Below are 15,060 nucleotides of genomic sequence, written 5' to 3'. Positions count from 1 at the left end.
ATGTACCTGGTGTGTGCACGTGTAGGACATAGATTTATTTAAATATGCGTAGGTAAACATTTTTAGCTATTTGAATTATGATTATAAAGAGATTTAGTACACCTACATAAATTATACTAACTAGTAACCCATACTTACATAGTTTGCTAGTTATAGGTTACTTTTTTACAGAGGTGGTACCTAATACGTTACGAACTGAGCCAATAAAAAATGAAACAGTAGGAACAAACATTCCTTGTCAAGTTAAAAAATATTTGTACAACAAAAAACTCGATAAAGGCTGATTTAAAAGAAAAGGGCAATAAAATTGAAGAAGATTTAATTCCCTAAAGGGGCTGTGAAATCCCAAAGTGTCCGGCCTACATGCAAATGGTCGTATAAATTTTACGGCGTTTGAACGTCGCACTTCAACAACTTTTTTATTTATTTCACTTTATTACTCTTGTTCTAAAATTCTATCACACCTGCCCTTGTCTTCTTACATTGCCATATCAAACGGCAGAAAGCTATAAAAAGTAGGATTTGAGACCCGCGCGTGACTTGCCTCCGACATTGATTCTTATTTGTGTTTCCTGTATACACCAAAGACATAAATACTATAAATAGACATTTCCTTAAAGAAGCTAGTAAGGTAAAATACCCCATAATGGACGGTGATGCCATTATGGACAAAAAAACACAAATCCTTAAAAATAAGTATCTAAAATAAGTTTCTAAAAACTGACGGCTATGTACCATAAACTAGAGTTGTAGAGCTGTTTCATTTTGAAGTTTCAATTAATTCGGTTATTTCTGAAGGATTTGGCGACAAGATAAAATTCACCAGTTTACTGAAAAAAATATCAAGACGAATTCTTAGTAATGTTGCTAAGAGAGTTGAGTTCATGTATAAAATAATAAAAAAATAATACACGGTGTAAACTTGAATGCGTTTTACTTACTGCATTAAGCATGAGATAAGGTATAAAACATACTAGTTTGTTGCTCCAAAGATATAAAGAAATGGCGTTATTTTGCGAGTGTCCATTACTGGACCCGAAAAACTGCGTACCTCCTATGATGGACAAGGAACAATTTACAAAAGCAAAATTTACAAGAAACAATCCTATGTTAAAATAACCCAAACTAATTTTATTTGGGGTATATAAAATTGACTCATTGAGTATCAGTTGGCTTAAAAAGTAAAATTTTAAACTTATTTCACTGTCCATAATGGGGGATCCATTACTGGAGAACTGCCGTCCATAATTGGAGAAAAAACACCTAGTTTTAATTTGTTAACTATGAAGAAACCAATAGGAGTATCTATTCTGCAATACGCTTGAAATGTAAAAGAAGGATAGGACATTCAAGATTTAACACGCTTAGCGGTAGAATTTTTACATTTATCAGTGAAATATCAAAAACAGGCGAATTTTTTTCTTAAACTGTCCATAATTGGGTCCGTTACATTAGTTTTCATTTCTACATTAGGTAGGTACTTAATTTACTTATATACCTGCAACAAGAAGTACCTACATAATTATGTAAACATTTTATTGTTCAATAGGGTGGCCCAAAAACACTTTTTAGGGTTCCGTAGTCAACTAGGAACCCTTATAGTTTCTCCATGTCTGTCCGTTCGTCCGCGGATAATCTCAGTGACGTTAACACATCAATCACGCCGACAAAGTGGTAAAATAAAAAGTGGAAAAAATGTTTTATTAGGGTACCCCCCACACGTAATGTGGGGAGTGTTTTTTTTTTTTCATTTCAGCCCTAACGTGATATATTGCTGGCTAGATATTTAAAAACGAATAGGGGTTTACTAAAATCATTTTTGGTATTATTAATATTTTCGGAAATAATCGCTCCAAAAGTAAAAAAAAAATGTGTCCCCGCCCCACACTAACTTTTGACCCATAAGTTCAAAAAATATGAAAAAAAATCACAAAACTAGAACTTTATAGACTTTCTAGGAAAATTATTTTTAACTTGATAGGTTGAACAGTTTTTGAAAAAAATACGAAAAACTACCCTACACTGAGCGTGGCCCGACGCGCCCTTGGCCGGTTTTATTTTATTTTTTCAATGGGGCACCCCCTCATTTTCAAAAAATAATTAGACATAACAGAAACGACGAATGATCTCCTATTACTTACTATCTTACCATTGACTTTGTAGACCTACAAAGGCAAACTTATCCCTAAGCTCTGTAGTGGAGAATACCTAGAACTTAGATACCACCAGCATGCGTAGGTACCTAAGCGTCATAACTGATCAATGTTTATTCGATAGAAGGCTAGTCTTACTGCAATTTTAAACATTGCATTATCTTCTAAGTATTATTTTATAGTTAAAAAATAAAAAAAATAACCATGCACTTCCATCGCGCTAGAGGCGAAGTCGTTACGTACTCCGGTGATCCCGAGGCGCAAACAAGGAGTGAACCAGTCCATTAGTGAGCCTGCACGGAAAACACCGCGCATTTTTCTCTCACAAATATTTACTACCAGCACTTTAAGTGTTCATGATGTGTGGGAAAACATGCATAAAATAATAAACAAGATTTATGCGCCGGGTATTTCGCTTCTTGATTTTGAAATCCGCTCATGGGTGACTTATGAGATCATGAGCGTGCGCGAGCAACCCAAAATTCGAGTGAAAACTGACCGTCACCAGTAATCTAATTTCGTTTTACCCCGGTAAACTGCTCTGTAACGTACCAAAATTTTCCTTTCTACTTAATAAATATTTATATTCGAATAATAAATTGTGGTTAAATTTAATTCTAATGCATAATTATGTAAAGTAGGGACAATTTAAAAAACATCTCTGCAAAGTCACGCAGTTGGTAAGTGAAATAAAATTGTAATAATTGGTTCTGTAAAAAGGCCCCAAGGAAATGTTAAGGACCACTTCAACGAAAACTTTGAGGGAAGTTACGCAGTATTAATAATTGTACCTCAGAAAATACTTACCTACAATTATAAATCCTTTTGATTACCCCCCAATGAGTCCTATAATTCGAGGCTAAACGACCATGAGTTGGCGATTATATTATTTGATACGCTCAATCCTTAGGCAAGGTTTGCTATTGGTGAATTTATACCTCTTACCCTTATCTACCTTTTTTTAGTTATTTATCTTGTTCCCGAAACAATTTAATAAAAAATATTTTATGAATTTATTTTGTATATGTCTCCTACACAATTTCAATTATCGGTTTAATTTTAGTCTCTTTTGTCTTCCATGGGTAAGGGGCATGTGTAAAAAATATTTCAAACAGAATAATAATCTTATAATTGGGTAGGTAAAGTCAGCTGAGCTCTTGAAATTAGAACATAGAGAATCGTAAACTAGAACATTCCTTTGCTAATCGGCATTCCTTTGCTAATTCGCGGATTAGCAAAGGAATGTTTTTTGGTTTTAGTTTACGATTAACATGGATTTCCGCAAAGTAACGCCTGATTCCATCGATTATTTAGAACATATAGAGGTTGTAAAATTTAGGTTATCTATCCTGATCTACCTAAAAAGTACCTACTTACTTTTATCTTACTACCTACTCTTTTATCTTCGATTCGAAGTTAAGGTTATTTTAAACGTGCATTGGCACATTAAAATAATATTGTATTGGAATGTATACCTACTAATGCTCGTAAAATAAAAAACGAAAATGTATTTTAGTAGTGTATTTTAACTTCAGTACTTAACATTTATTCTTGCTAAAGTAAATTGATCCATAAACCTAATTCTATCCACTGCTTATCTTATTTCTTTTTATCAGTAAGTAACACTGAATAGGTATTTGCTTTTCTCTCTAGGCCTGAAGTGGTTGTTTAGGATCAAAGTTCAATTCAACAACAAAATCTCGTCCCAAACATTCCCGAGGCGGGACCATGCCTAAAATTATATTGATCAAAAGTTAGCCTGTCAAACTTTCTTAAATGTAAATATGCTTTTGTTTTATCGTAAAAAAAACATCTACGGGGAATTTTGTTACGCAGGGAGACACAGTAATTTGATTTCCGCTTTAAGCCTTATGAGATGAGACAAAAATATCCTGTTTCTTTCAATATATTATACAAATATCTGGAGGAAAAGAGGCCAAGAAGTAATCAATAAGATTATAAGGATGCTTACTACAGAATTTTGCATTTATACTATACTTCTACGTAATAATATACTTACAAATACTATAGGTACTATACTGATTGTGTAGTTTTGATTAAAAACTACTTAATATAGGTAATAAGTTAAGTAGGTGCTCATCTGCGCCAAAAAATTTTAAATAATGTCAGTCTTTTGTTGAACGCGATCGCTCGTATTTCATCCTCTTGTGAGAGATAGGTACATACGTGCATAAATAAATTAAAGAAGAGAGCATCGCTAGAGGTGATACTAGACTATAAAATAAGCACTAAAAGAGTGAGGTACCGCCATTTGCACCCTGAAAGCATTAGAGAGAAAACACCGTTTTTATTGCCCTAGGCGACTTCCAATCAGGAACTTTTAAAATGTCTCATCATTGCTAGTTGACGAAATCGAATGTAAAACAGATACTTTGGAAAAAGTGTAAAATAGAGGGTTACGTCCTAAATAGGTACAGTGTAGTGTAGGTACTTACAGTGGTATATTAGTCATACTCGTAATCATTTATCTCGATCTTATAGCGGAATGTAAACCCATGTCATTGAAACAAACATTACCGATTTCTATGATAATACCTAGACACTGCTGTCTAGATTAATAGTTATTACATAATAATTTAACAGGTAGATAAATGTAATAATCCCTTAATACTTTTATTTGAAACTAAATTGCGTCCCCATCTTACCTGTACTGTAATATAAATTTCCATTTAGCTCCGTAAACCCCTTTCTCTCACCACGTTTCATCAGTAGGTAACAATAAAATCGATGAACCGATTTGCATGGGACAAAGCACTCCGAATTTAATAAAGCCGTGTAAGGGACGCTCTTTTTTATCAAAAAGAAAGTTAAAATGCGAGTTGACGTCGCTCTCAAGACAGTTTTTCAGCTTGAGCAATTCTTTTACGTCTAACTACTTTAATAAAATTTATGCGCATAATAATTTCTAACGCTCAAAGGTTTTTACTCGTTGTAAATATGTAATTTATTTCTAATTAATTACAGTCCTCACTTTACATTAATAATAGATGTTTACAATTTCATATCCAAAGGGAATGAAATATAAATTACAGACAGAAGTATCTAATTTATAATTTTTATTTACTTACTGCAAGTTTTATGAAGTTTAGCGGAAAACATTGGATAATAGTCTATCAAAAAAACATATCGTCACTATATTTCAACAACTAAATACTAATTTGTATTTATTTAATCATTTTTTTCTTCCATTTCCACGAACTTCTTCCACTTTTCCCGCCATAAACAGTATAAACACCTACGCCATAAGCCACATCAGTGTTTTAACCACAAACACGCATAGAAAGAAAAACGCCGCAATATAAACTGCTTTACCCACGGAAGTATGCTTTACCGACCGAGATGACATTTGACTGTCAAAAATAAGTAACTTTCTCTCCACCAGAGGCGCACCAGTTGCGATATTTTTCTATTGTCTCTGATTTGGTTTAGCATTTTGGCATTACGGCTACGCATTACAAGACAAGCTTCAGACCGACGCGTCATCTGCGTCGGCTTTTATTTAATTTTATAATTTTAGTGACAAAGAAAATTGTGATAAGTGTGATTTTATACACATCTCGGTGATATACATTAGATTTAAGACTTGTTATGTTGTTGTTGAGCTGTGGAAAACTTAATGAGGTAAGAAAAGTGTCACGGCGCTACCTCTCAGGAATTTGTTTGGGAAGTGCGGGATCGATAACCCGGTCGGCACTCGGCTAGCCATGAGGCGCGCCGCGGAGGTTATGTCGCGCCGAGTTCAAGTAACGGTTCCGGCGGCCGGCGCGCCGACCGCCGACTCGCATTACACCCGCAGAATCCGGTCCGGGACCAGTTAGTTTATAATAGTGTCTTGATCCTCATTCGCCGCCCTCATTCCGTTACGCTTGCCGACTGTCACTGTAAATAAATATTCGGTAATCAGCTTCGCTTTTGATCGAGGAGGAGTGCCCATATCCTATACCTTTAGTGAGCTCGAGTCCGGACGTCCCTTTTGAGATGTGCGCCTGTTTTCCAGCTTACCTTGCCTGCAGTGCGTGCCAAGAGCCCCCGAGTCCCAGCCATTAGATTGAGTGGAGTGACCCCTGTCTGCCCACACGTAGCCCCGCCGCCACTATTCCGCGCGACACGGACACTTCCAGCATGGAACTGGAGAAAGCCCCCACTCTCCACGAGGAGGACTCAAAAGTCACCCTCACCATCAGACTGATTATGCAGGGGAAGGTAAGAGAAACCACTACAATTTGGCATCTTTCAATATAAATATTGTGAAAGTGTTCACTTTACCTTCTTCTAAATTACTACCTGTTTGAGTGATAGTTCAGTTCTAGGATTAAAGTTATGTACCTAAGCAATATTCTAAATACTGACACAGACTCCTCGCTCGTGAATTCACATGAATCGTATAAACCTTATATATCCTAACACTATGATATTCATTTAATTTCCAGTAAACTGATTGTAACTTAGAAATTAATATGCATTCTAAAGGTCATGCATATTTTCTATCATACATTATAGAAGAAATAAATGAAGGAGAGCAAGGCTACATAACATTAAGCCACACTGAAAAAGCATTGTATAATATGACCTAGTTGGGTAGTCACACAGTCCTGCATGCTAATAACTGTCCTATTGTTTTCCTTCTCAATGTCCGTTGAATGTGCTTTGAACCTTCCCTCTGATGTGTACTAGTAGTTACAGATAATGCTGTAATATATACAATATCAGTTTAGAATAATAGTTAATAATCTTGCAGTAAATACAGTTAGATATTACTTTTAATATCACAAATTTAAACTTTAAATTACTATAAACTCTGTGTGAAAAAGCAGTAAATACAGTTAGATATTACAATGTTTAATGTGCTTTGAACCTTTCTGATGTGTCTAGTAGTATGCTGTTATACAATATCAGTTTAGAATAATAGTTAAAATGCATTAAACTTAAATACAGTTAGATATTACTTTTAATATCACAAATTTAAACTTTAAATTACTATAAATCTTATAATTCCTTTTTAAGTAGATTTATATACCAGCGCTTGAATTTTTTTCTTCAGGCAAAAAGTGGATATAAACTATTTCAATATTTTTAACACATTTTGTGCTTACTATCCGAGTCTTATAATAATAAATTTTAAAACAGAATGAAGAATAGGTACATAATCATCAGAGTTTTTGCGTGCCCAAAATACATCCTCTTTGCGTTATCCTGGCATATGCCACGGCTCATGGGAGCCTGGGGTCCGCTTTGACCAAAATACAAATTTGTCCTATTATACATGTGCGCACTGTGCAGTCGAAAGGTACAAAATTGTGCAGACATATTTTAGTGTGGCTAGCTTATTCAAAGAACTTTCAAACAGAAAAATAAATATGAATTTATTGTTTCAGCCAGCAATTAATTTTTCTCAATCCATTATTAGCATTTTTTCAAAATTAGGATGCTAATGCATTACTCCAAAGAAAAAGAATTGTCACCACTGAAGTCAGGTTAATATATTTTTTTTTTTTATACTATGTTGGGGGCAAACAAGTATACGGTCCGCCTGATGTAAAGCGGTCACCGTAACCTATGGACGCCTGCAACTCAAACAGTGTCACATGCGCGTTGCCACCCCATTAGAAACTTGTACACTCCCTTTTGCTGTAATATGTAGAAATAACTCATTTCCAAAAGAGTTGTACATGTTTTCAATATATGGTAATCTAATATGACATTGGTCTTACAAATCTTGTTAGGGAAGTGCACTTGTAGGTATGCTTGACACCAGATCCTGTTTGCTACCCGTGCCGGCTTGCCTACGTCTAGGCTTTCATATTAATGTCAATCAATTAGTGTTCATGCTTGAGAATTTTACTGATCTCATGTTATGTAGGTGTAAGGACTAGTCACATTTTGTGGCCTCTGTTATTACTTTCTTAGTTATCAATAATAGTTATTTGTTTTACAAGGGGGCAAAGTGTTGAATTGAAAAATGAGCAAGTGAAAGGATTCTATAGTTTAACCACGAGCGAAGCGAGTGGTTCGAGAATAGAATCCTGAACTGGTGAGTTTTTTAACACACGAGAAGTAAAATACATTTGCACCCGAGTGTAACACAAAACTTTTCCCCTCACTATAGCGAGGAAACTACAACACAAAAAATGCGTTTATCACTGCTTCCAGTATAGTTCCACAGGTGGTAAATCATCTTTATTACTAGATTCACCTACTTTAATTAATTTTAAAGCAGTTAATTTGACTTTATTCAAGGGCAAATTATTTTACCCACTAGTGGATAAAATGCGTTTTTACCCGCTGTTATGTTTCCGAGCTTGTGAGGGGAAAACATTATTTGTGTCATTTCATGTAAAGTTTGAACCACACTGTTTGAAGTGTTATGTTATTTAATATTGTCTTCGGTTACCGCGATAGTTACTCATGAAATTAAAACTATAGAACGGATTAAATCGCGTATAATGAATTTACAATTCAGCCCGACGTTTCGAACACTTTACAGCGTATTTTGTATAGATTAATTGTCTTTTTTAACATAGTAATGGTATTTTTTTTAAATATTGTATAACTAGCTTTATTTATAGTGTGTGAACCTGCCTTAGAAATCTATATTATTTATGTATGTATGTATGTATAAGCTTTATTGTACATAAAGGAAACAAAAGAGACACAGTTACAGAGTCAGTAATATACAATGTAGGCGGACTATTTATGGTCAAGGTTCGTTAATATTTCTTGTATGTGGGTAGCTTTTGCACATTGTAATTTTTCCTCAGTCTCCTGTTGACCGACGAACACTGTAAAGTGTTCGAAACGTGGGGCTGAATTGTAAATTCATTATACGCGATTTAATCCGTTTCCACAGTTTTATTTCATGTTATATTATTTCTACTCAGAATCACAAGCTCATTTGACTCTTTAATAGGAAAAAAAGGTGTTCTGTTGTTATTTCCTTTTCATAATTTGTTTTCATAGGCTTTTTCATAATGTTGAATAATAATGTGGGTATGTATTTTTTCCAGTACTAGTAGGATCATTTTTATGTAAAAAAAAGATACTGTATAATAAAACTGCTATTTTGCAGCTTATGCTATTGATAATCAACAAAAATATATACAATCAGCACATAAAACCAGCTTGTTTGGCAATTAATAAGTAGTTTATATATTTGCTATTTGAGGCTTTTGGTAAGAAATTATTATTCATCAGCTGCAGTCTCGTAGAAGGTAGGTAATTTATAGTTCTCATAAAGCAGACATCTATTAGCTACCTATCTTACTACCCAAGTGAGACCTATAAAAAAAAACTCATTCAATTCAACATTTCGTCTTTACCTACATTGAGAAATCAATGTGGCTGGCCAGATATTCAGTAAAGTAAAAATGTAACTAATAAAGTAGTTTCAATCCCTAATTCCACTAATTTGTTCTATAAATATGCAATTTATTCACCACCCGTCTGTGATAAGAGAGCCATGACTGGCTGAGGAGTTTATTTTTTCTAACTGTACATCTAACTTGATTAGTATAGAAGAGTACTGGCTAGATTGCCTAACAGTTGAACTGATTTAGCACACCTAGATGCGTCTAGATTGCTGTGACATGCAAGACATATTGATGTTAAGATAGAGGTATAACCAACTCGTACATCTAGGTGCTTTTAATTGGCTGTAATCCAATTCAAAGTACATTTGGCACCTGTCCAGCTATTGGCAGTCGCTCAGTTCATAAAACTTATCGATTTGTACCTTTTTCTAATTTATGTCTACAACATCTAATGCTCTTGTTGTACCCACTTGCTTCCTCAATAGTTTTGCTTTGTTTGTGTGTGCATGTGAAGATATTAATGTAAGACTGTTTGTCAGCATTTTAATGCAAAACAAGCATAACTTGATGATATATTACGTGCTTAATAGTGTGCATTCGCTTGACATGACATAAATTACATCCAATGTAAACACATGGTGACCAGCCTTTGTGATACCATATGTCCCGTGCAAAAGTACAAATAAATAAGTAAAAGAAATTCCCAAGTTAAAGACAATGCACATATGTACTGAAGTCACATGTGTTTCCATTATAATGATTCTGATAAGCCGGGGTTTTAAATACAGTCGTAACAGTGTATAATTAATGTAGGTAGAGTTCTTTGCTCCCTTGCAACATCTATCAGCTTCGCTATTTGTGTCTGCGGTCAGTGCATTGACGCCTAGTGCATCAGCATTGTTCACATACTGCAGGAGTCAGGCGGAGTTGCCAGCGACAACCTACTGATGTATCCCTGTGCTATTATTGCAGTAAAGAAATGTCCGACGGCGCGCTATTATTGGCACAGGAAATCTTTTATGTGATAAATCTTATTGCGTCTGCATTAATTAGGTGCGTTCGTTGCACAATAGTTAGCCAATTGTAGGGCGTTTTCGGTTGACTTTTGGAAATTATTCAAGGATTATTTATATACAACCCTGGCTAGTCTTGAGCTGTTCCTATACAATCATATAAATCATAAAATGTGAACAAAAATGCAGTACGTAAAATAAACTAATTTTATATTTAGGTAATATTTATTTAATAACGTAAGGATTTAGCTTTAAAAACAACTAACCGTTGATTGTTTGGTTTTTTGCAGGAAGTTGGCAGTATTATTGGGAAAAAGGGAGAAATTGTCAAAAGGTTTAGAGAAGAAGTAAGTATTATTAGTATTAGTCTTGTTATATTTATAAGTTATAGATTGCACATGGAGACAGTAATTTAGGCACTAACTACATCTTTCTTTTTTTTAACATTTAGGTACGAGTAAAACAGTTTTTAATTTTATTTTAAAGAATTACCCACTCAATGTCATTTTACACAGATCCCGAAAAATATTTGTTTGAATGTAATGTGGAATATTTTTATATTTTCAGTCAGGAGCAAAAATCAATATATCAGATGGATCGTGCCCAGAGCGCATCGTCACAGTCACCGGCAACACAAGTGCTATATTCAAGGCCTTCACACTCATATGCAAGAAATTTGAAGAGGTAAATATGTTCTATATTCAAATCTAGGGTAGATATACCACCACATAAAGGTATACCAAGCTAAATGCGTGGCATTCGTAATGAGGGTGTGTGGATGGTGGTTGCCATCATTAAAGTAAAATCTCGAGAAAATAACACACAAAGAAACACACACACTTTAGGTACTTAGGCGAATTCTAAACTCCCACGACTGCGTAAAATTTTAAACCACATTTTACTCCCCAAATGAACCAATACTCACACAAAATAAACATGAGTGATTTCGTATTAATGTACAGAAAGAATACCTACAGTTAGTACGAGTATTGTTTAATTAGACATTTTAGAACCCAAATCAATCGAACACTCAGCGTCTCTAAAGAAGGCTCTCTCACTCAATGATGAAAGTTTGCTTTGCTTTTATTAGACCAGTATTAAGAGGTTTTGTTTTATTTATATCGTCCTCCATATCGTATCATACAAAGGCGACATATAGATCTTTCTCTAATGCCGAGCTGTGCATTATATGGCTACTAGAAGTACGCTGAATATTATTTTTATTTATAAACATATGACATTGCCATTGCAACCAAATGCGTCACAAACTATACACATTAGTAAAACTAAAAGTATTTAAACATACAGTTGACGTGACGACCTAGAATTCGTCGCACAGAATCTTAGGTTTTTTTTTTTATATACTACGTCGGTGGCAAACAAGTATACGGCCCGCCTGATGTAAAGCGGTCACCGTAACCTATGGACGCCTGCAACTCAAACAGTGTCACATGCGCGTTGCCACCCCATTAGAAACTTGACAAGGAGGGTTCGGGTTGCCGACGACTCAAAGGACAATAAACGGAACAAGTTAGTTCCGTAAGTCCTCCCGTCATCAGCACACCGCACCCTCGTTGAGCTCTGGCAGCCTTACTCACCGACAGGAACACAACACTATGAGTAGGGTCTAGTGCTATTTGGCTGCGGTCTTCTGTAAGGCGGAGGTACTACCCCAGTTGGGCAGGTGAAACAAAATTGAGTTTAATAAAATACTTTTTATTAAACTCAATATCGCAAATAACTAAATATATATTATTATGACCTACCTATTAACACTAGGCTCAATAGGTTACTTCATAATGGATTTTCCATATCTATTGTTTGTTATTCAATAGATACTGATAACTCTTAGATCGCTCACTCGATCGTCAAGGTTTTAAAGATAAACTTGCATTACTCTAATAGTAATAATATCATATAGCATTATTGGTATAATAAATAGATTATCGCCTAGGATACTGCGTATCGTTGAAGGGCATTATATCGGCTTTTGATGACGTTTTTCTTATTATATCAGGGCATCCATTTAGAAAGTCAGTTTTTTTTTTCAAGTCATAAAAATACCATTTCCGTCGTAAGTTGCAATGAAACCACAACGTACCTAGCTTGTATTGATATAATGCACACACGAATAGCCATTCAACTCTACAGGAACTCTTGTTTTTATGGATTTACTCATTAACATTAGTTTGTAGCCTGTTTTTAACCCCCGAGTTAAAAACGACGGGGTGTTATAAGTTTGACTGTCTCTCTCTCTGTTTGTCTCTGTGTGTGTGTCTGTCCGTGGCATTGTAACTCCCGAACGGGTGAACCGATTTAGATTGAGTTTTTTTCTTGTTTGAAAGCTGAAATAGTCGGGATTGTTCTTAGACATGTTTCATGAAAGTCAGTCCACTATGTCTGGGGTTTTTTCAAAATTTTAATTATGGTACAGCAATGAGACGCATTAATGTGGCTTTGTTGCAGTCTCATTTAAAATATGACACCTCTCGGTTAAAAGAACTTACCCTTGCGCTTAGCTTATCTGTCCAGACAATAAAAAGCTTGCTCCTTTACTTCTAATATACTTTCTAAATGCTCAGCCACGACATTGGTCTAAGCGCGACAGCTGTGAGCGGCGGCCATACATTGGAACGAGACACAGCGATGGGACTTTTCATTCGCACGTATGGCTGCCGCTCACCGCTGTCGCGCTTAGACCATTGTCGTGGCTGGGCCGTAAGCTAGTCTATATTTAAGAGTCCCTCGATTAAGTTTCTCAAATAATATTTTCGTATTCCAGTGGTGCTCGCAGTTCAATGAAGGCGGCGGCGGCGGGTCCCGCGCACCCATCACGCTGCGGCTCATCGTGCCCGCCTCGCAGTGCGGCTCGCTCATCGGCAAGGGCGGCTCCAAGATCAAGGAGATCCGGGACGTGACCGGCGCCAACATACAGGTACTAAAGTGAACCCTTAGGTGCCAGACATCTGTCGATGGTACCATAGATTAAATCATAAATTAAATATAACAAGAAAATACCATCCCATACATTAAAATGCGACAGCCTAAGACCGCGCTTACACTCCACCACACATAGATGGCGCCACAAAAACAATGTCTTGTAGTGTTCGATTATTTATAGATTGGCGTTAAGTGTCACTTTTGACTTAAATCTATGTCAAAATTGACACTTAACGCCATCTACAAGTATAATCGAAAGCTACAAGACATTTTTTTGGCGCTCATCATGTGTGGTGTAGTGTATGCGCGTTCTTAGGCGGTCGCATTTTAATGTATGGGATGGTATGATCTTGTTATATTTAATTTATGATTAAATATAAGAAAATCATTCCATCCCATACATTAAAATGCGACCGCCCAAGAACGCGCATACACACCACACATACATGGCGCCACAAAAAATGGCTTGTTGCCATCGATTATTTGTAGATTGGCGTTAAGTGTCACTTTCGAGCCATAAATCTGTAAGTGACATTACCAGGTTGATGATGAAAACTATTACTTGTAACACTTTTACTTTATTCGTTAATTACAAACATAATAACAACCAATTTACAATAAATATTTCAAGACTTCTTCACTGCAACTCGTCTGTACTCGAACTGGCCACCGTCACTGCTTGTCCGCCATTTTTATAACATTCCAACATGGCGGAAACCCAGTGACTACTATTAGTCAATTGATATTCTTTAATACTTTCATCATAAATGACAGTAAGATAAATCAAAATAAGGCATTAATAAATAATTACTCTAACAGCTCGGCCATCCTGTTCGAGGCGAGACCCTTCGCCAAAACTTAATGTGAAATAATTCAAAAGAAAGACAATATCAGTTTATACAAGAAAAAGATTATAAAAGTGTAGTATAATATGCATTTGAAATAATTCTTAAACAATAGAAATACAAAACATCACTTCACTTCATACCGATACCTTTACCACATAATTACGATATGCTATAAAATGGATTTTTAAATATTTCCATAAATCTTCTCAAGAAATATAGGCCCGTGAAAAATAAATATATGAATAACATTAACTTCGATACAATTAAATTAATTACATCTAATTAAATTCATTACATCCAATTGAATTCATTACATCTAATTAAATTAGGATAATTAAATTAATTTCACAAGTTATAAACATATTTAAGTAAACAATGCAACACTTCACTTCACACTTCACTCGCGAAACAAGCAAAAAGAACATATTTACACGGTTTTATGACATCACCACCTCATCACACGATTGAATGAAATTCCCGTGCCGCCACGGGCTTCGGCAACATGATGTACCCGTCCGCTGCAACAGCATCATGGGCCACCCAAGCTCTGTCAGCCTGGATAGTGCTGCCGATGCTGCTCATCACGGACGCCGGACATTGCGCCGCCAGACGCAAGCTCGCATACCATGCCAGCGTATGAGGACCCACGGTGGACGATCGAAACAGAGGTATCTTTACCCTGACCCTCTCACCTGGGCACTCCTGGGTCGGAAGTGAATCTACACCCCGACCCTCTCACCTGGGCACTCCTGGGTGGTAAACGAATACCAGACCCTTT

The 15,060-nt window shown here is 35.8% G+C and overlaps 1 protein-coding gene across 14 annotated transcripts in view; it reads left to right on the top strand.

The window, feature by feature from the left end:
- The window catches only part of LOC125242692 (poly(rC)-binding protein 3), a 333,013-nt gene that overhangs the window by 291,425 nt on the left and 26,528 nt on the right, over positions 1–15,060 (top strand). For 6 of the 14 annotated variants that reach the window (XM_048151582.1, XM_048151581.1, XM_048151580.1 and 3 more), the window contains exons 1-5: positions 5,615–5,795; positions 6,172–6,377; positions 10,785–10,841; positions 11,062–11,178; positions 13,277–13,429. In XM_048151582.1, coding sequence (XP_048007539.1) covers positions 6,297–6,377; positions 10,785–10,841; positions 11,062–11,178; positions 13,277–13,429 — 408 coding nt within the window. In that variant the 5' untranslated portion in view covers positions 5,615–5,795; positions 6,172–6,296. Of the gene's footprint in view, positions 1–5,613; positions 5,796–5,899; positions 6,071–6,171; positions 6,378–10,784; positions 10,842–11,061; positions 11,179–13,276; positions 13,430–15,060 lie in introns of those variants that run through there. The other 8 variants (XM_048151577.1, XM_048151576.1, XM_048151573.1 and 5 more) reach the window with 5 other exon arrangements.

This window comes from Leguminivora glycinivorella, chromosome 3 (genome assembly GCF_023078275.1).
Source record: "Leguminivora glycinivorella isolate SPB_JAAS2020 chromosome 3, LegGlyc_1.1, whole genome shotgun sequence".
Lineage (NCBI taxonomy): Eukaryota > Metazoa > Arthropoda > Insecta > Lepidoptera > Tortricidae > Leguminivora > Leguminivora glycinivorella.
This window is presented reverse-complemented; position numbering and strand designations above follow the sequence as displayed.